The 23,298-nt window shown below is 43.6% G+C and overlaps 1 protein-coding gene across 1 annotated transcript in view; it reads right to left on the bottom strand.

Annotated features, from left to right (window-relative positions):
* The window catches only part of PEDS1 (plasmanylethanolamine desaturase 1), a 378,660-nt gene extending 356,212 nt beyond the window's left edge, over window positions 1–22,448 (bottom strand). The window contains exon 1 of the mRNA XM_069651175.1: window positions 22,190–22,448. Coding sequence (XP_069507276.1) covers window positions 22,190–22,355 — 166 coding nt within the window. The 5' untranslated portion in view covers window positions 22,356–22,448. The remainder of the gene's footprint in view (window positions 1–22,189) is intronic.
* Between the last annotated feature and the right edge of the window lie 850 nt (window positions 22,449–23,298).

Raw genomic sequence — 23,298 nt, 5'->3', positions numbered from 1 at the left:
AGACTCCCTTCCACTCCCAGGTATCTCGCCTGAGATTAAGATCTTTTTGAACCACTGAGCCAAAATCTCCACTCACGCCGATGGATTCGCTTTTAACACCACATTAGGTATGGCGTCTGGACCCACAGCTCAAGACGCGTTCAAATGCTTGATTACAGCTTCAATGTATTAAACCTCAGAGGCATCCAACACTCATTTGCTTGGCCGGGCATTCTCTAAGCAACATTCAATTGAGCGATCTAAAAACTATGACCTTCTATGTTATAGCCTGGTTTCCTCAGATGTGATTTAATTATTGTACACAGCAGCCAGATATATAAGACCTGAACAAGTTCCAGAACATTCTATTGTGATTCTTGTGGAGTAGGTCGAACATATATATCTCTCTCTCCGCACTCTCCATGAGGCAATCAATGTCTCCCATGCTCAACCGAAACAAAAATCACTCAAAACCAAAATTTAGAAACAAGTTTATTTATTTCAGCTAAAAAAATATCAGTCAGTGGCAGGACGCCATGGGGGAATCCAAGAACACAACACGTTTCGCGCTTCCCTGAGCGCTTGATAACGTAAGGGGAACAAAGCTTGCAATCCCAATAAGTATGCAAGCATAGTCCCTTTACTCTTTCGCCTATCTCCACAGAGTCATTCCCGGTGTATTAACCGTGGCAGCCAAGTCGGAGCGGATCATGATCACCTTCTGTCAATGGATAACAGATAACCTGAATAATGGGTAAAAGAAAGATGGTGCGTGCCAATAATTCAGGAAATGTAATAGAACCTAAAGTGGGAACAAAGGCAAAGCCAACATAAATACTTGCAATCACACCAACTATGGTTAGCCACAAGAAATAACCATTAACAATAGGCCAAAATGTAAACTATCACATTTGCCCACTACACTAGTTATGCAGTACGGCACAGTGCCACCAAGGTAGAACCCACAATATAGTTCATTCATATCACTGAATTAATACGTCAAATAATGGAAATTGGACACACGATGGTACATGCAATGCAAAAAAGACAGAATTAAAAACAGTCAGGCAGATATTTGATAAAATACTAGTGTATATACATAGTACAAGGGAATAAAAGCATACAATCATGTTGTTCATAAGGTGCTAATGCACATGTACTAATGCAGCAGCAATGCAAATACAAACACATATTGTAAAGTGCAAGTGCATTAGTAAACAAGTGTCTCCGAAATGTACAGTATATAAACCTTGAGAATAAAGTTCAAGTGCTAAATGCATGTACAATAGTATATACAAAAGTCCTTATAATGACCAATATCTGCCATAAAACAGACTATGGGTAAGAAAAGCCCATATGTTAAAATGGTGGAGAGTAAATAATGGAAATTAAAAAAGGGACAAGGCAAATACTTTATCCTGCAATAGTCATAATATGGCGTCCCCCTCCCCTCAAAAAAGCAGCCAAAAACACAGCCATAGATCCAACAATTGGGATCTATTGTAAAGAAGAAATAAAAAAGGAAGTTGAGGCATTCCCAGGCCTACGGTGTGTGCCATAAACACCCGTAAAGAATACACTGATGTTACAGAGAAATTGTATTCAAGTACCAGGGAATAAAAATCAGAGAGGAGGGAAAGTAAATGTATGCAACTCCTCATCCACATTGTGGCCATTGGGGTGTTTCGTGCCAAAGTCTAGAATACATTTAGTTTCCAATTGTCTCAACCTCAAGGTTCGAGCTCCACCTCTTTGTTGAATCGGGACATGAGCCACTGCAAAGAATGTTAGTAAATGAAAATCATTTTCATGTTCTTGCTTGAAATGTTTGGCCATCGGGTACGTGGGGTCAGAGTTTTTAATAGCTCCGAGATCCTGAAGGATTCTAAGTTTCAATTTACATGTAGTACGCTCAATGTACCACTTCATGCAAGGACATGAAAGAACATGCAGTGTCACAGTTAATAGAATGTTTGATCTCAAATTTAAGGTCTGCGATCGGATGCATTAATGATTTCCATGCCATGGCATGAGGCCTTACACATTTTGGACACTTTGTAAAGCCTATCAGTGAGCCTGATAACCAATTGGTCACATAAGACTACTTCTGTGCAGGCGGCAAATAGCCAGAAACCAATCTATCCCTTAGTGATGGTACTTGCTTGTAGGTCAACACAGGACATTTAGGTAGGACAGGGACAAGATCTTTATCAAGCGTATGGTCAGGTTGCGCTACTAAAAACCTATGAAATTCAGTGAAAAAACTTTAAGGGACGTTATGGTGCACGTGGTGGTGCGAGTTACAGTTGCTTAGCTTACCATAACTGGTGAATTTCAGGGGTTTTTCCATTTTACTTGTAACCATAATGTCCCTTAAAAACATTTTTTCACAGAATATAGAGATCATGAATTTGATAGGATTTTACTAGGATACCCTTAGTTTATATAGATATACCATACAACACACTGAGACCCCTTTCCCATGCTAGTGGCTGCAATGTCCGCGGACAGATTTGGTCAACATCAACACTGTCCAAAAGCTCAGGGGGTATCTTACATTGTTGTAAGATACAACAAACACACTGAACATGTTGAAAGAGCAGCATATAAATAACAAAAAATTGGTACTAACTGTATATGTAAGACACCAACAGTCCAATTACATAGCATATGAAACATGCCCAAAGAAATGCCTCCAGCAGAATTACCTCACTGATAGTTTATACAGAAACTGCACAGCAAATAACAGCACACCTACAATGCAGTAACAGGAAAACTGAAAAACAAACTGGTAAGTACACTACATTAATGCCTATAGTTATAAACGTTCTTTAGTAGGATACACTAAAAAAATAATCTTTTTTTTTTTTAAACACAGAAATGGCTAGCACTCTGGAGTGGCTTGAAGAAAATGTTCCCCGGGATGAAAGGAGCAAAAACAGTGATACTAATGGTAGACAAAGGAGTTTCCAAAGTAAGTCAAGTAATACACATTTTATATGTAACCAACACATTTAAATTAATGACCAATGAATAGAAAACCACATCATGGAAAACATTAAATATCAGGGCCCCACACGCACCTGTACCCCTTCTCCATGTCCCAGTCAACCATCCCCAAAAAATCCCCATCACCAAAAACGCTGAGAACTCAATCCCTTCCTCCCCTACCATCAAACATGTAGCAAACCCAAATTCCCCTGCTTCCCCCCTTTCATAATTTCTATATTTTTGTATGTTAATAAAGTATTGTGTACTGTTCCTATATGTCTCCGTTTTAAGGCTGTTTGGGTGTCTGCGGATGACGCGACTGAGGGATGTCCGCAATTAACCAAAATGGGGGTTTCCTAAGGACACTCTTCCAGTTCGTATTGTCCGCAATCAAAATGGAGGTGTCCGTAGAGAACAACCTGTCCGCAAAGTTGTGAAGCACCTTTAATTAGTTTGGGTACCCCAAACCCTGTCCCTAGAACACCTATGCGCATGCGTACAACCGATCCTGCGCATTAGGTGTCCTACGGACAGCCGTCCCATTCGTGAACGGGTCCATGTCGTCATGTGACCGCACCTACGCTAAGCGTGGGCCCTTGTCCGCGCACACAGTCTGGGCCCCCAGACACTAAAGTGCTTTTTTGAGCAATCAAGGTATTTTACTGTGAAACTTCACCCTTGCACATGTCCCAGACCACGTCCCCCGCAATATGGATATTATTTGGAACTTGAGCCCTTTTTGGTGTTTGAAGTGTTCGCGGACATCGTGGCTGTCCACAAAGCGCTCCTCAGGACCCCTATAAAAGGCCACACCCCAGAGCTGCTCCTCATTCCGTTTTTGGCTACCAGAGAGCATTGCTCAATATTGGTGTGCTATACCTGCTGTGCTGTCCACACTGCATTGGCTGCTGACCTCCGCCTGCTGTGCGTGCTGTGCCATTTGGAGAGCAATATTCCTCTGCCTGCTATGTTACATCCTAGACGGCAACCATGAATCTTGGCTGTGGCGGCCGTTAACCACCATTGGAGAGGTACCCAAAGCTTGTGCAGAAGGTGCGCTGCAATGAGTGCCAGATGGAGCTCAGTCATGGCAAACCAGGTTTGTACAGCTACGGGACTACTTCCATGCGGCGACACACCTAGGATCATTCCACACACCAGCAATTCAGAGGGTTGGCCCCCTACAATAAAAGTAGTAGGTTGAGTTCCTCTACAGCAAGCTCCGTTCTGCTCCTGCCACCACAAGAAACACTCCTGTGGGCCAGCACATCCCTGAACCAGCCTCGCAGGCCATACGTGCCGCAGAAGACTCTAACTTTCAAGGGTCACCGTATTGTGCATGTTCTGCGACGTGGTACTCTGCAGGGGGGGGGGGCATTTCAGTGCTTTCGAGGCTACGGTCCAGGAGCATGATAAAATCTACCACCTACCTGATTAAGGCCCACCCAAAATCTTCCTCTCTCCAACTGCCCTTTCCTATCCCTGTGGAAAACAAAACTAAAAAAAGAAATAAGAGGCTCTTTTCAGAGCCACCTTTCACAGTTTAAAATTGAAGTGCCAATAAAATGCTGTAGGGAACTACATTTTTTAGAAATCCGGACATTAACTTTTTTGGTGTACTGTGCTATCAAAACCCTTGCACTCTTCTCCGGGAGGAAGTGGTGGCTCTGAAAAGTACCTTTTTGTGGTGTGTTTTTTGTGTTTCGAAAACTTTAAGTGGTCAACACCTACTGGAAAAAGGTTTGCTATACTTCCAAAAAGGGTTGCAATGCATTCTGCATATCGCAGAAAAATCTGATTCCCAGCATGATTAAGATGGACTCCATCTCTGCAAAAAATGTGTGTGCTACGAAACATATTTTCATTGTGAAAAGAGGACATACCAACCTCTCTCAAAAAAGCGCAAACAGCCTTGTTGACATTGCGCCTCGCTTTCTCCATTTGTGAACCAAATGAAGAACGCAGCCACATTTGTCTCTGTGCAATACGAGAAAAAATTACTCGGTTGTTTGGAAACATGTCCATGACTTTCCCCAAGTACTTCAATCATTGCAAAGAGATTCCAGAGACATGTCCTAAACTGTTCCCTCCACAATGAATAATAAATAATGTCTGGATGACAGTGTCATCAAAGTGGCACAAAGAGGATCTAACCACTTCATTCCGCACACTGCATGCCAGTGCACATTCACATGAGGGGATCCAAGATGTGTAGCCACTCCACAGTGCTCTGCATGCACCTCCAACCACTGTATCCACGAGTCAACGAAAATCCAGACAATCTGCCTTCTGAAAGACAGCCATAGCCATCTGCTCTCCTCTCAGGAAACTGAGTTTCTGCCAAAGTCTCTCCTTACACATCACACCCAGTAAACCTTATTGACCAATCCCTTGGCCTGCAGTCTCATTTGCATGCCTCAGCCTCAAAATCCCCATATGTAACACACGCGATCAGCAGACAGCCGTGGTGTCCACTGACAAATCGTGAAATCTGAGCGGGGAAAATGAAAATTTAAATAGTGTACTCCTCTTCCCCTTTGATGGTGGCTCTGAAAAGAGCCTTTTGAGGCTTTTTTCAGAGGTTGTCTGCTACATGACTTAACAACTCTGATTGAGTTTGGAATATTAGTACGAAATATTGCATTACCACAACCTGTGGCAGTCATTCCATCACAAAAAATAATTGCACCGTCTTACAAAAGGTTCTCATTTTGGAATGACGACATGCCTACAGAATACATAAAGATATTCCTTCATTAACAAGACATCTTGCTATGTCTTGTTGAGGATTAGAGACACCACAAGACATCCACGCAGTCCTATGTGGTATTTGAGAAACAAACATCTTTGCAGTTGGCAATAGGTACATCAGTTCCTTTAGCAACTGCTTCAGTGCACACTGCAGACTTATTGCACTCAGATACCCCAAATACATTCCTCCAATTTACTACCAGGATATCTGGAGTGTTAAAAACAGCCATATTTTTTAACAAAGTGTAATTACACCTTGCAGATTTCTCCCTGGCACATCACACCACATAGCCTCCATCCCTGCAATCCAAGATCGTCAGAAATGCCACACGTTTGCATACCACTGCAGATCAGTGATAAAACCATCTCCCACTATCCACACTCTGACTGTCCATCCCTGCAACCAGCCATCTTCACTACATACATCAATGAAGAAAAAAAAAAAGATTACCCTCTGTCCCTATGAATGACACCCCGAGCACCATGATTGGCTAATCCCCCACACCCCAGTCCCATGCCAGATATGAGATGCCCCAGATGTGGCACACCCTGTCCCTGGACAACCGCGGTGTTCGCGACCCAGGTAATACAGGGGCAGCACTTCTTCCCTTTCCACTTCACTCTCTGCACCATTCCCTCATTGGCTACTGTTAGTTAAACAAGCATCCACCAATCTCATCCAAGAACTCACATCTAACTCATCACAGTTTAGATGTACTGTACATCACTGAGTTCAAGTGTCCCCTGATTGCAAAGCACCTACGGTTAAAACTACTGTAAAACTCTTCAAGATGTCTCCTGTCAGATTCATCCACATACATCAATAAAAACTACAGGTATGAATATTTTGTTTGCAGTACATTTGCAACTCGTTTATAAAATGCATAACAGGGTGCCTGCCATCGACCATGGATAATCTGCAAAAAAGCACTCTAATTTCTCCCATCGCCTATAATCAAGTTCACTTACAAATCTGTCTGTTTTCCAAATTTTAATTTACCCATATTACTCATTGCAATGTCCAACCTATAATTCTCTTATTTCCATCTGTCTTTTTCACAACCACTTACCGCTTAACACACTATTATATTAATTCCTAGAACGCACACTAAACAGGAGAGCATTGCAGGTACATAAAATGCATTTATTTAAACACAATGCTCGACACTTGCCATGCTTGCAAAATCAAACAAATACAAATGTACATTCAGAACAGTGCTAATAGGAATGTGGGTAACAGTAAAAGAACAGAAAGGTTTCCAGCACTCAAGTAGGAAACATCTATGCACAAAAAAAAATTAAAATAATGGAATTACACAAAAACTCCTTTTCAATCTGAACATTTTTCCAAGCTTGCTCACCCTACTACAATTTCTAATAATCTATTACCACACTAAACAGTGCAACAGCAACATACTTTAAAAAGTGCACCTCATAGGACACCTAGAAAAAGAACTCCACTAACCCCCATAGCAATGAAGCTGATACTCCAAAATCCCCATTCATATACAAGGCTATGCAATTTAACACATACAGTACACCTCTTCCTACAAACCATTTTCTTTTGCAAATGTAACTAATCTATTCTTGAAGTGAAATTACTGTGAGATTAACACATATGTACCAACTTCCTTCTTTCACAAGTGCAGTGAAGACCACACTCTGGAAAACCAGCAGCATCTGAAGTACAAGACAGAACCCAGAGGAAACCTACTCTTTGCATCCAACAAAGTGCAATACTATCATAATGTTCTGCTACGTAAACACTGTAAAATTCTAGTATTGTAGAACAATTTTATCAATCCTACAGCTTTAATTCAGTAGTACTGATTGCACCTCAACAGGTTCACATTTTGTATTGTTATCTCAACACCAGTATAGTGACAGATATGAGAATAGGCTTCCCAACCTGAAGTAACAGCCCATTCAACAATCACTCACCTCTACATACATGCCTACCATCATACTAAGACACTCATGCACAATGTCCCAACCCAGACTCTTTTCTCCAACAGACACCAAAGAATTCCTACCAAAAAGGAACCCTGTAGAAAGCAACGCAGAAATAGAGCAAATCAAAATAAGTGTACAAAATAGGCATCTGCCTCTAGCAGAATGTACACAAAACTTTTTAACAAAACAGCTAATACATTCACTAAGCAAAACTAAAGCAGCTTGCAGGAAAGAAGCTTGGACTCCTCTTTCAAAATGTAAAACTAAACAGACAGTAGGCTGCAGCTACCACTAGTGCCAACACTGCAACTATAAATCTTGATGTAGTCACAAGTAAGCATACCAAAAAAATAAAAAATAAAAAAGTTCCACCACAGAGTCCTTCAGAACCTTATAAAAACAGGGGAGAAATCATGCTCAACCCTTAACACCTACTGCAGACAACTAATCCTAGAAGCTCTCGTAGTCAGTGCAATCCTTCTCAAAAAGGAAATTTATATTAGTTTTAAACAGTAAAATAAAACTAACTACTAAACTGCAACAAGGACTCAAACGGAAAAACAACAAAGATAGCTTTGCAAACATCTGTGCAGGTGAGTGGAGTCACACCACCAGCACAGAACCATATTTCAATGAAGAAGCATACAAACAAAAGCAAACCCAATTGCCATACATACCAGTGGACAAGGGTTTGAAAAGGTTAATAGCATCATGGAACAAGAAATACTGCCCACGCAAATACCGCCAGCAAACTTAGCATCAACTCTCCATTCCTCTGAACCAATATGTCCAGTCTACAAATGGCCATGCACATCAATGTGCAACATAAGCAAAAAATATTTCACATACGCCAGTTCCTTAATCAGTATGTGAAAGGCAAAGACAAATTGAAATAAAACTATTACAAACTATAGACTCCTGTCCAGTGCGAAAATACACAGGCCCACAAGCACATTCATTAGCCTACATTTCTGGACTATTTGCAAAAGCGCCTTCCACCATATCAAAATGATAGGAACACACCATTCCACTGTAAGAAATCTCGTTCATAAAATGTACTATGCCAAAAGTCCAGCTTTAGCACTCGCCAAATTAAATAACATTCTTCTCAAAGAAATGGAGCACATCCAGAGAAAATATTTTGGAAGTGAAAACCACTTACAAAATTCAAGATCTTTAGAATAGACTAGCAACAACTTTACAGATAGCAACATTCTACTACACATACAAAAAAGAAATAAAGTTTAAAAGCACATCTGCTGAAGTACGGAATCGTACAAAAATGTCACCCTCATTTGTGAGCCCCTGCAGTTGCTGCGACTTTGGGGGTGCACAAAATGAGGGTGACATTTACTGGGCCCAAGTACAGGAGGGGTGTCACCCGCTCTGCTTGGGTGCTGTAACGGGAGTCGGAGGTTGCAGGGGTTTTCCCCTGCTTACTATTTGGTAAGCTGGTGACACAAAACAAAAAACACCCTTCGGCATCAGCTCCAACCCACGTTAGTGGAAGGAGCCGACGCTGCAGGGATAGCAGGGAGCAGGCGGCACACAGAAGTGTGCCGCCGTAAAAGGTAAGTTAGGGGTGGGGGCTGTGAAGGGAAAAGCAGGCCGGGAAGCAGGCACAGTGATCTATATGATCACTGTGCCACGCCGTAACTGGCGTCGGCATTTCAGCCGTCACAGTTATGGGCAGCGCAGTGATCACAGATCCCTGAAGTACCAAACCATGAGTGTGTTGCCGCAGGACTTTTTTAAAATAAAAATAGTGCAAAAACTATAGACATAATGTACAAAATACAAGACAATGAAGATTCCAAGTGGTTCCAATTGGCTCGCCATCTTATAGCGGAACACAAATACGAAATTACTAACCCCTCAATACTTTGCAGATACTGCACTGCAAAACTTGACGACAACCAGATACCTTCACGTGCCATCACTAATTACTTGGAATTATTCCCACTACCAAAACCACTGCAACATCTTATCTTGTATGAGAGCATTATAATTCAAACAGTGCACCCATTTCAAGCAATAACATACCTCAACCAGAAACAGCTAAATTACCTCCCGCTGAATTACTAAAAGGCATTCATGGCAAAGTAGTTTGCCATTAGATCTCAAAGAAAATGTACACACTCTGGGAGTGCAATGGCCAATAGATCAATCTTTGATTATCCTAGTAAATGGTGTACCTACAAAAAATATTTGGCAGCAACTAGTAGACTTACATAAAGTTAAATAAGCCCTGCAATATCTAAACGACAACAATCAATACTACAAAGAAATAAACATTGAAGAAAACCTGAGTGAAACCACCCAAATAATTCAAGACTTGTCGTCAACTGGCCAATTTCAACTTCTAGATCCTACCACAGAATCCAATATTTTAAACCATTATACAATTCACCCATTGCACTCTAAAGACACCATCGATGATGCACTGGAAACTTACAAAATGCGGCAAACAAAAAGGATCTCCAATCAGCATATGGGAAAAAAAAGTGTAGAAGCACAAGCCTTTCCTCTACCCTTTCCTACTGGAAAAGGAGGGTGGTATGATGAAAGACCCCACACAAATAACAGCATCAGAATACCACTCTTTACGAATGTATTCTGAAGACCCCAGATTCAGACAAAACGTGGAGCACATATTCCACCTTCTCTTTGAAAGTGAACTAGCAATTCTATGCTAAGCAGTTGTATACACATTGAAATCAGGTATCAATTTCAAAAATGTCTGCTACGCAATTACTACAAAAAGTGCAACAAAAAGAAGTTTTACAGTCAAGCATTACAAATCTTTTAGCAAGCATGCGTGGTACAAAACAATACTGGTTCCGACGGCACGCAGTACAGTGTATGATAAGAAACGTTGGCCAACCCACATGGCTCGTGATATTAAGTTGTGCAGAATATGCATGGGAAGATTTGCACAATTTCCTACGCATAGCAAACAAAACAAATCTAGATATAAAAACACCAGGAGAACTCTGCTCTCTAGATCCTGTAAAAGATATTTCCATCATCGCTTTATTTCATCATCGCTTTATTGCCATTCTACACTTTTGTAATAAAACAGTGCCTCCCCTGGGAGAAGTGCAACACTTCTTTTGGAGAAAAGAATACCAAGCCAGAGGAGCACCACACATCCACATGCTTTTGTGGATTAAAGACGCTCCTAAATTTGGTCAGCACAGTGATGACACTTCTGAATGAACTGTAAAACATTGGCACTTGTGAAATCCCTTCACAAATTACACATTGACCTACATGCACACATTTTACAATTTCAAAGACACAAGTGTGGGAAGTATTGTCGGCGCAAATATAAAAACAAAGGGAAATACTACACCAGATGCTGCTTTGCTTTCCCTAGACCACTTTCAACAGGTCAAGTGAACAACTTCATGGGGGTTATTACGACCCACAACGTGACGCTCACAGCCGCTAGGACTAGTTACTCACCTTTGAAACCAGGCGTTCTCCTGCATACTCACCTCCAGGAATCCAGTGCTTCATCGCTTCATCTGCAGACTCATTTGACATCCAGTGATCTTGATCCCGATGCTGCAGCGCTGCAGCACCGCACTCCGCATCCACGAACTCGGACCCTGTGAAGAAGGAAGACAAGGTTAGAACATCTGTCCTAGGGCCACACCGCATTTGAACCATGCATGCCCCCTAGTTAACAACTTACCAGTTAATGTACTGCTGCAGCTTCGTTCCTCATTCCCTACGGCTGCCGCCTCGAGCTCTGCAGCTTCTGCTGGCCCGGCAGCATCACCTGCAAGGGAAGAAAGCAAAAGAGCAATCAAAAGTGGAATGGACAGCAATACAAGACAACGATCTTTACAATACAACAAAAACAGACAAGGAAAGACAAAGGCAAACAGAACACTTACCTGAAGTATAGTGGCTTAGTCGCAGTAGGACTTCACTACCACGTGCAAGGGACCAGTGAAGGAACTCGGTCCAGATCACACAAGCGCCCCTGCCAGAAGCAGCAGGATGGAGTGCTTGCCAAAACTAAACAAGCGCGCTTTCCATGGACAGCGCATCCCACGGTTTGGGAGAAGGGGGAATCAGGCGCACAAGCTGGCATACTCACGCCCCCTATTTTCCACGCAGGAGCAGTCCCGAGCAGTGTCACCTATTACCACCAGTCACAACATAAGCGCAGGGGGCGGAAGTCAGACCCGAGCGACCTCACCCCCAGGAGGGCTGCAACTGTGTCCCAACACCTCCGCAGAGACCAGGTGAGCATAACAATTACGGCCTTCCACCTAAACAAATACAGCATTTGACCCATCTCTCACTCTCCCACCCTCTCCAGCCACTCTTCCACACCAACACACTCCCCAAAATTAGATTTCTTCTCTGTTCCAAGCAGCGCTGTCCGCGGATCAAACATGCCAGGCACATCGGGAAAATGTGACGCACTGCACGCTTCACTCCAACCAATCAGCGAACAGGTTGCCTATCCATGGACACGACATAGGGCCACTGGCCAATTGGTGTTCAGTCTGCGGAGCAAACACGGAAGTGTGTCCGCGGACCAGACATCACTAATTTTTTCGGACCTACTTTTTGCTTGTAAAGAATAAATAAAACACAGATTTACACCAAATTTACAAAAGCATGCTTTCGAGACCAAGCCATCGTTCCTGCCATAAATTTGGTGAAAATCCATCCAGCAGTTTTGGCTGTAGGCGTGAGCAAAGTTATTCTCCATTCAGTCTATGGGAAAAAGAAATTTTGGGACCCCACCTGTAACTTTGCCCCCGCCCCTGGCCAAACCTCAAACTTTGCTAAAATATTCAGAGCGGGCCATATACATTTTTTTGCAACGTTGGTGAGGATTTGTCCAGGGCGAGCAAAGTTATAAGCCACCCAAAAAGTGCTCTTCCGATGGATTTTGCAACTTAATTACACGGCACGCGGTAGCGGCTGTGTAGTTATGGTATATTATATACACACAAACGCACAATGCTATCAGACCCTGTTTTTATATTTAGTGGACAAAGTTGTCAAATAAGTTACACGGTTCATCTCTGTGATGTCACTTTGTTCCATTGTTAGGGCACGATCCCTGTGAAGTTTTTTTTTTCTTAGGTGAATTGCTAAATCAAAGGGAGCACGCCCCATCCTCTCCCTGGGCTCCTACTCGACAGGATTTTAAATTAACTGCTGACACTGAGTGTTATTCAAATCCCAACCATAGTGACCCATCATAAATAGTTTAGAATGCTCATTAAGAGGATTCTCCTTCTCAATACTTTCATTAGACAACGAACACTGTTTCCCCTGCTATTGACAGTTACCCTGGCATAACCTCATTGCAGGCAGCCTTTTCCCCCACTCCATAGTACATATACCCATGTTAATGACATTAAGTCATTAATAAGTTTACACTGAACACAGCAAACAAAAACTAGCACTTGAAATACGGAATGAGGATCTCGTTAGATCAGAACCCGACCCAGACACTCACCGCCCACATCACTATGCTCACCCTCTACTCTACACCAACACACAATAGCTCAGCTACACCCCTAGATCAATTCGGCCTAGCTGCGCACATACGAACAATACTCCATGAATACCTCAACATTCTGATAAAACGCAGCTATACCGACCAAATCGGATCTAGCTGCACACATACTCGTCCTACACTGGCCTAATACAGCCAAAACCCAGTCTTGGTGAACTCACTCCAGATGCCCACATTCAACCGATATCAAATACCACCACAACTAATGCTAGAATGCAGCTACCATCAGGCATTCGCATCAGCTGCGCACATAATCTGTGCACCCAAGCATCCTACTCTCTCGACTGACCTGCGGTCCCCAAAGGCGTTCAACATACCAGCATTTGAGGTCATAACAATGATATATATAGAGTGCTATATAAATGTCAGATAACCTAACATAACAAGGGTAATAGGGCCAAAGTCCAACCACAGTTCCTGGCTTATGAATACATAGTCTGAGCAGGAAGAAACTCTTCCATTAGTCCAGGTGAAGGCATGTTAGATAGTAAGTCTCCAGGTGCTGACCCCAGCGCTTGGTTTTGGAAGATCCCTGCATAGCACTTGACCATGTACACAAGCCAGTATCAAAGAATGATGTAATTTCCCGGTCCTTGGACAGGAACATGTATTCATTAAAATTGCCCGCAATAATTAGCCCCACCCCTCACCGGAGACGGGCACACCAATACTCAAGCAATTCGGACTTTCCTGCTTATAATGCCTGGATTCTTAGATTCAGGGGCTTGTATAGATTTAAAACCAATGCCAAGGCATGTGAGGGATCTGTATTGTATAAAACAGCCATAACATCTCCACAGCTACGACCCACTACCAAGGGTACCATATGCAAATAAATTCTGGCCCCAATAGTGAGGCCTTCTATCTGGCGTCCGTTTGGATTCTTAGCTAGGGTAGAAGTGACATTGTAACCATCAACATAACATGTTTCTGTTCACCATGTCTTTTGCAACTAAAGAACATAAGCAGTTAATATGGCTAAACCCATAGGTTCTGCAAGAAAGAATTAAAACCACGTGAATTCCAAGAAACCCAACTCAGTAACAACGCATTCCTGGAGTTTCATGCTCCAACCACGCCTGGATAATCTAAAATATCAGACCACCAAGCAGTGGACTTGTGCCCCCTAGATTTATAACCACTCCCAGGAGGACATGCATCAGAATAGTTGCCCCTCCGAGAGCATGCATCAGGGATTTCTCGTGTAAATATATAAGGCTGTTGAACATGAACAGGTAACATGACATTGCAGGGTGGATCACTTATTTTGCGACAAACAGTAATCAGAAAACCCATCTGCTTTATAGCCTGATGGTGCAGACTAAATACGGCTGTGATGGCTAGGGAAATAAACTCCATTACCGGCCAATTTGTCGCACTATTCTCGGCAGAACAATCCTCGTTATGCCTTTACTAGTAATGTTCCTGAGAAATTGAATAGGATTGGAAAAATCCAATAGGAAGCTGAGATTCATGAATGGACTGGAAGCCAATGGAGAGAGTTCTTCCAATGTAATCCCCTTCCCGAACAGGGACGTCCAGTCAGGATACTGTTTCACCCCATTGCCAACACCTCGACCATTGGGGGCAGGTGAACTCAAATTGCCTTCCCTGGTCATCTGGCAATAACGAATTTGCTCTAGCTTGTGGATGGCCACGGTGCCAGCCCTTCCCCGCTCCACAGCTTCCATGCCCATTTCAGCCTTAAGGGGCTTGGTGATGCCTCCCAACAATGGATCCTGGGCCGGGGCAGCATGTCGGACCGTTTCTCCTGCTGCAGCCACCTCTGTAGGGGACCCTGCAAATCAACATGTCTTTTTGTAGCTTCCGATAGAATATTTGTGACAGTTGCAAGGGACTGAGCATTAGACTCCTGAGTCTTCATAGGCAAAGCCATTTTAGACCTTTTGCCCCCATATTGCTGCAAAGGCCCTCACCTAACTAGCCCAGATGCATGTAAGAGCAGCTGATTAGTCAGAGGAGATTTCCTGGAAGCCCAAGGCAAGACGCCATCTTTTCTTTATTCAGTCGCAACTTTAGATCTTACTTTAGCTGGATCGTTTAACATAACTACCTCACTCTCCACATCCGGAGATAGTAAGCCAGAATAGTCTGCATTGATTTGAAAGAGCCACGTTGAAGGCCGAGTTTGGCTAGTCAAATCAATGGTAGGGCCAAATTTAGTACCAGTTTGGCCCCAATCCGTGAATTCAGCCAGAGATAATGCACAACTTGGTGGGGCCAGATGGCCCTTCAGGCATAGCCTCAACGAGGTGCTCAACACTTGACTCCATATCAATGGCCACTATCCTGGTCAAAATCAGCTTCATTGCACTTTGATCCATTGCTAAATGTGTGCATAGCACCAAAAGGGCGTCCAAAGATGCACCAATAGCTTCCAGGGAGGCCTATACCTACCCCTCTTGTAGGACTTGCCCAGTTGGAGGAGATGAGGATCTAGATACTGTACCCCAACTGCACTACCACCATCACTGTCACTATCATAGCTAGTGGATGAGCTAGAAGTAGAAAACAGCTTTTGCAAATCTGGTGTAGGTGAGAGCTGGGTCCCAATGACATTGTCATATGAGAGGAGTTTAAAGCAATATTCTTTATAGCAAAACCCGAAGAATTCCGATGTAGGTTCATCATCATATTCAGTAGAGAATTATTGTCAATCAAGGGTGATGAGCTTCAGAAGGCAAATGTTGCATAGTAGCTGTCATGCCACCTTCAGCCCTTTTAGTAGGGGCTAAAGTCACTAGTTGTACTGGTCCTGTGAACAATGGCACTTCATGAGAATCTGTGAGGGGTGCCCGATTGAAATCAGTCTCAGCTAAGAGCAGGAACTCCGATACTGGTTCGAAAGGGCCTTGATTTTATTTTATTCCTATAAAGCGCTACTAGCCCATAGGCCTCAGAGCCCTACACAAAACAAAAACGTACAGGACAACATAAATAAAATAACTAAATAAATACATAACCAAAAAAGTGAGAACATCAGAGGAATATACAAGTATATGGGCATTATGGAAACATTGGGTAACATCGGTCTTGGAGGAATAAGAGGGAACCATTAAAACAGGATACAGCAAGTTACTACTACAAATGGGTAACATCAAACAATAAGATCAAGATTCGTGGAGCTCATAGGCAGGTATTTAACACATGGCATGTGCCAGTTCCACATCCCACCAAAATACAGTCACTATTCTACTTAGAACACCATTTGGCCAAGTCAATTCTGCGCAGGAGTTTCAAATCAGAAGAGCGCACAACGCCTGGCCCTGTTCTTTCACGTAGCCAGGCAAGAACTTTATTGCGGAGTGCGTCTGTTCAGTCTTAGCTAGTTTAGGGACATTAGAAATGACAATCTTCCGATTGTCCAAAACCAAGGCTTTGATGTCTTCATTCTACAGAGATGGCATGTTCGATTTCCTACGACGTACATTTCTTAAGTCTATCGTTCTGGGTTTCTGGGACTGCCGATGTCCAGCAGCATATGCTGATACATGCACAGTCGGAAGTTCCGACAGACCCAAACTGGGTTTCTGTGAAGACACATTTACTAAAGAAGGAAAGGATAATACATCTTTTCGAGGGGGGGCACAGGTGAGCCCTGACGCCAGTGCATGGTGCCTCATTGTGTGGGTAAAATGTTCAGCTTCTTTATAACGAAAATCTGTCTGGGTAAAACAAGTGACTTTAACCATAGGCCGTACGCTCTTGAAAGGAGTAATATCTGCTTCTAACCAATCGGTTTGGGAGGAGCAAGATACTTTAATACTAAGCGATCCCAATTTAGATGGAGCATGGTCTGCATTTCTAAGAAAAGGGAGCGCATGCTGTTTTTCTGTAAAAGTAACAAAAAGGACGCACGCCAGGCGTAAGAGTCCTCAAGAGTATTGCAGTTATTCAGCTTTGTTTCACGAGTCTTTCAAAAGGCTCCAGTGATCAGGCATACAAGTTGTGTCAATATTCTTCACTGAAGCAGATAGCGAGGCAAAGGCAAGATAGGGGTAGGAATGTTCCCATTCCCCCCTGGCAAAGAGGGTGCCAATATGGTGGGTAATAGCCAATCCCCATTCGTTTCAGAGGTTGAGGGAGGCACTTGAAAGATATTATTGGTGTTATCTTCACAGCTAAGCATTACCGGTAAGATAGGGAAAAAAGAACCAGAATGGTCAGCCTGCAAGTTAGGACTGTCAACGTTAGTTAGTTAGTTATGCCCATAGTTAATGGGCTCCCTAGGAGAGAGGCCTTACCGGCATCAGGTATCATACAAGATTCCTCTGGAGAGCCTATTGAGTCTGGCACTGGCTCATAGTGCCTGGTACGACTGCACTCTTCTACGAGATGTATGAACTAAAACTTCGGCAAGACTATCTTTTTAAAACCGTCTTAGAGACCGGAGAGACAGCCATCATAGATTGAGGCATCATTGAGTAGCACTGCAACTATTAACTGAAAGACAAAGTGCTTTGGCAGAAGAACGCTGGTTTTAAAAAGAGTGCGGTCACTGTCTAAACAGCAAAAGGCAAACCTGTGGACTATGAGCAGGGCAGCCGGAGGCTCGGGGCACCCAACCAGAATTTCCGTGGGTGCAGCAGGATGAAGCAAAACACAGCGAGGTAGAGCCCAGACACAGCCACCCTCCAAGAGGAGAGAGCCCGCCTGCAAACCAGTGAAAGCAGTTAGAGGAACACACTGATGCCGTCAAGCCGCACTGCTGTGGGAGACGGACAGCCGCTTCGGACAGCACATTGGGCAGAGATGGCTGCTCTGTTTTCCACAAGCCGTTTGTCCATGGCAGAGGCACTGAAATATCCCGTAATATGGTTTGCCGGTAGAGTGGACGGGCCATGTGAAGGGCCGGTTAAGGGTCCGGCAGTGGGAGACGGTTTCCACCCTTTAAGGCACTGGTACTTGCTCTCAACTCCTTACTGCTGTGGACCGCGACTTCCTGCCCGTAGCCGCCTTCACACCCCCAGGAAACAATACTGGAAACATGTTTATAGTCTGACTCACAAGGGTTTGTGGGACAATTCCAAGTGCAACACAATCTCCAGAGGCACTCTGCGAGGCCAGCCGGGGCTCCCCGACAACCCAGGCAACCACTTGCAGCTCCACTCTCTGCCCAAAGTTAATACTAAAACTAAACGGATTACAAAAACCGAATAATGTAACCACATCATGCATGCCATAATCTTCACAAGTTATTGGTTGCATCCTATACAAAATGGGAGTTGTGCTCACACAATCGTCCATCGTGAAATAAGGAGCACAAAAATACTTTCATGGTACCTAGCTGATGCTAGCCTAATTAATGTTCAATGAATTTGGCAGTTTACTCTTCTCTTCCACACTCCTATTCTTTTTGCAGACTTCTTCTGTACACCTGTCCACTTCACTTTCGTCTCTAGTGCCAGCTTGGTTTTACTTCGTTCCAAATTAAAGCAAAATATGGCATGAATGGGAGGGAGTGTGGGAGTACAGGCTAGTTCAGGAAAAGCCTTTCCACAGCTTACGTTCCCTTATATCCACTTGTGCTGTTAAAGTGTGATGCTCAGCGCAGGGACCTCTAAATTAATGTTGAAGTCGACCAGATACTAACAGACGGCAGGAACTCCTTTACAGTGCGGTAACGCACCTGTAATCGCTGATGGCGAAATACCCTTAAAGAATGATAACATTAGCAACCTTTTCTCCACATAGTGCCTCTAGTTCACATATAGCTTTACCAGACTTAATGACAATGCAACAAGATGGTCACCAGGATATCACAAGACGCTCAACGGTCATGACAGGAACCAGAAAGCAAGAGTAGAAGGCAGAGCCAACACTCGCACAGCCAATGTAACTATCAGAAAGGGAAGGAAAGCGCACCATCAATTAGTGTTCGGGAGGGGTACAAGTGTAGCATTGCTAATAGTTAACTGGAACAAAGTTTCAAACTGCTTCGGAAAGACGAAGAGGCAAGAAGAAACCTTCGAGATGTTTCAAAAAAGCACCAAGCGAGGGGCGTTCAGAATTTAAACAAGCAGAGAGAATTGCTGAAACACTTGAGACATTGGAATAACAGCCTGAAAAAATTGCAGTGAGGAAGTTAACAATGGTCTTGCATTATAAATGCCATTTCACCACAGCAGTAACATTGCTTCCTGCCAGCATGCTAGATTGGAAGGTTCTTTCCCTTACAGTCCAAACTCCTCCTTAAACCTTTGCCGGATGGCCGCACATGGTCCTTTCCAGCCCAAAAAATGCTCAGTCCATTTCCTTACTTCATCCAACTCTTTTACAATTGTAGTATATCATGAGCATCCCAACATGTGGCTTTGTTTCCTCTGGCCAGGTGTACATTGTTGCAGCGTTTCTTGCTAACCAATAAAATGTAGGCAAAGTATGACTGGCAGTGTTTGTAGTATTGAATATTATATAGATCATATTTATAGACCATATATCATATATATAGACCATATTTAAAACAGTCACATGCGGTTGTATTTATTCATTGTGCCAAACAACGCACATGGAATTGTCAGTAATTGTTGGCAGTCTAGTTCACAATCTTAAAAAAACAAAAACTCTATATTCACCTTTGTGTTGCATAGTTGATTAATAATGATGGTCCGAAAACGTGGATTTCCATACGTAACCCGAAAAGCCAAACCACTTCAAAACATCACACAGAGTCTGAACCATTTTTCAAAACAAAAACACAAAACAAAGGCGTACACTCAAATTAGTGCACATATTCCGTCCGGTTCAATGTTTCTATTTAACAGGGAGAGCAGAAAGCGAGATAAACAAGGTGTTCATAGGTAGTTAGTGCACGCCCACTCCATGTTGGTATATCCCAGAAAGAAAGGATTTCTTAGAGCTGCTGCAGCTCCAGCCTGAGGTCATGAGCAACCGTCTCCAAGGTTTACAGTTACCTTGTTGGTAGAAAAGTACACCCGAGGCCACCTGCCCTTGAAAGGACATGCGAGGAGCGCATATATAACGCAGTCGACACTCCATTGTTTGGGTGCACAACATTCTCATGGGGGTTGCTCATTAGAATAAGGTTAATGAAGACGGTTTTAAACGCCTATGCATATCATTGGCTCGGTTAAAATAGTGTTCAATATTGGACTATTCGTAAAAACTGCTTCAGAAAAGTACCATTTGAGTTGTTGGTTTTTATTGCTTTGGAAAAACCCAAAAAGGTAATTAGCATTGTAGATTTGAAACTAGCATGGACGGGAAAGCACATTTCTTACAAACGACTTCCTATGCGATTAATTTACAAACTTCTGAACACAAGTTTATGTTCTTTAAAAGTTGGCATTAGGTTTAAAAATCAAAATGTTCCAAATGACTGCTCGAAAGAAACACAACATTGGCTTTTATTGGGAAACGTATTGGGGTTAAAAGGTGATCCAAAACCATAGTCATACCAGTCATAATGAAAAAATGTAGTCCCCGAGCGCATAGCTCACTTGTGCAGTGTAAACTCTCCCCTTAAACGAACAACCAAGGCTAGCCTGTTCTGGGTCATAAACGGGAAAAGACGGTTTATTATGGCATCGACTACCTGCGCATGAAGTTGATTTCAGATTCGATAGGACGTTTGCCCATTACGATTGCAAGAAATATTCGTTTTAATGATGAACTTATTAAGGAAACAAAAACGTGTATAACAATGGTCCTTTCACGCTAGAATACAGATGACGGGAAAAAAACTGCCATATTAAGAAATAAAGGGCTGGACCACCAGGCAAACTTCGGACTTTAAGCAAACTTTGTAGTGCATAAAGGGGTATTAGCACGAATGATGCATCTGCAAAACTAGGAGTACTGAATACTTTCCGCGCTGTATTTTTAATGCAATAAACACCGTGGCCCAGGCTGGAATCCACGACCCATCCATCCTCCCTTCCCCACGGCTTATGACACTCATGGTTTTGCAGACCCCGCCTATACAGATTCGTCTATAGACACCTCAAAGCAAATTTCAACTTTTCCTAATGCATATTCTGATAGTCACTATGTTTTAAAACAATCAAAATGCCCGCATTTCCACGGGAAATGCCTCCCTCTTTGGTATCCGAGAAGCAGTTTACAGTCTCAAAGGCGTTCCCCTCTTCTCTGGGTACAAGGCGAGACATGCCAGACCTCTCCGATCTTGTCTGTGTACCTTCTCCACGACTTCGTTGACCTCCAATGTACGGAGGACTCCTGCCTTCTGAAAACCAGGTGGGGCCACGTTTGACTCTAGTAACTTGACCATACCAGTCTCTGCCACTGTCACCACATGCGTACATGGCTCACTGTACGTAAAGAACGTAGGGCCGTGGTGTAGGAAAAGAAATACTGTGCTGTCACACAAACCCTTGGGAATGGCACCCCGAGCAGTTCACTGTGCATGTGGCGCGAGAAGCTCGTTAGTCTTTGCACCGCCCACCCTTTTGTAGATCCTTGGTAGAACAACTCATGTGACACATTCCCCGACTATGGGTGTGTCCCCCATGCCAGCGTAACTAGTACAAGGAATGCATATTCTGTTTCGCCCTGTACTAAAAGCCGTTTGTTGATATTCTATGGGTACATCCTCTGCCTCAGTGCCAGTCTACCAGCAGAAAAGAAAGCCCCCTCAACCATATATCACCCCCTCCCCCAGGCCGGATATGCCAATGTCAACGCCCGTGGTGATCAAAGGGGTGTGTTGACTCTTCCTCGTAAGAGTAACCGAAGCAGCCCCCACTCCCTCCCCCCACCACATATACATTTCTCGCTACGAAATAAATCTTTAACCGATCACCCTACACTTGACAAGCGTTCTCCCCAATCCACCAGCTGTTTCCGTTGAAGAAAACCCTGGCTCTGTTCACACATCCACCGTACTCCCTATGCTTGTGTCCTTCTAGGCATTTGGTCCCCACACTTCTGAAGGGTGCCCTGTAGTTATTCGACCCATACCTGGCGAGTAGAGCTCAGCCAGCTCCTTAGCCCCCGCGTGCTGCGCCCCCCATCTCGGGCCGCCACATATATCCCGTTGCTGTGGCACTGCCTCGGCCTCTTCAGCCCCGGCCATCTCGCAGTCCTGCTGCTCCGCCCGGCCGCCTCCGTCCCTCACGCACGCCATCTTCCCGGCGCAGCCCAGTCCAGCCAATCCTAGCACCGGCCGCTTCCGGATGAACCCATGACCCGCCTCTTCGCGCGAGCCCCCTAGTAGCCAATAGCGAAACATCACAACGGTAGCCATTCAGAGACACGGTATCCTTGTGACGTAACAACCAATCGGACGGCGAGTAATGAACTCCTTCAGTAGCAGCCGGCAGAGCTATCCTACTTATAGCTAACATCTCTATGGTAGCAAGTGACAGGCATTCATGGAAGCATGCAGAAAGGTCACGTCGTAGGAAACGTACACACACCGCCTTGAGCAGGGTAACGATGTTATGGAGTTAAACATATCATACGCGTGATTAAGGATTATTCAATTGGAAGACATGATTTTGGGAACCCTTTTCCATTCTATCTACGTGCATTGAGGCTATTTTGGGAATCATGCTTTAAACTCCCAAAAGTAGAAACTTATGTGATCAGCGTAGTCACTATTGTTCAATTTAAACTTTATAATATACATACGTTCAACTCACGCAGATTTTGGGGCTAGAGGGGGTGAAGGCCCCCTCAAGAGGCAAAGATTTGACAATACCATTTCAAATGTGCCCATTCCATTCGGGAGATCATGTTAGACCGTTACGGTTTAACTTTCCATGCTGGGATTTGTATACATGATCAAGGATGAGCCCCCAGACACCGTGAACCCAGGGGAGTAACTGAACAAGCAACAAGAAACAATTGGGGTCACGGAACTGTACCACTAGAAAGATCAAGCGGGGTAAATTGCTCTCAATCTAGGAGCTCAATGAGGGCATAGGCCAGGTCAAGGATAGTATAAAATCAATCAATCTTTATTATTCACATGTCAAATTACATAAACATAGTGCTGAATCCATGGTAGAACAGCATAAAAACAGTCAATCAATGTTAAATGTCTACAGTTAAAGTGCATAGTTATC

This window comes from Ambystoma mexicanum, chromosome 3p (assembly GCF_040938575.1).
Source record: "Ambystoma mexicanum isolate Mex_15411 chromosome 3p, UKY_AmexF1_1, whole genome shotgun sequence".
NCBI lineage: Eukaryota > Metazoa > Chordata > Amphibia > Caudata > Ambystomatidae > Ambystoma > Ambystoma mexicanum.
This window is presented reverse-complemented; position numbering and strand designations above follow the sequence as displayed.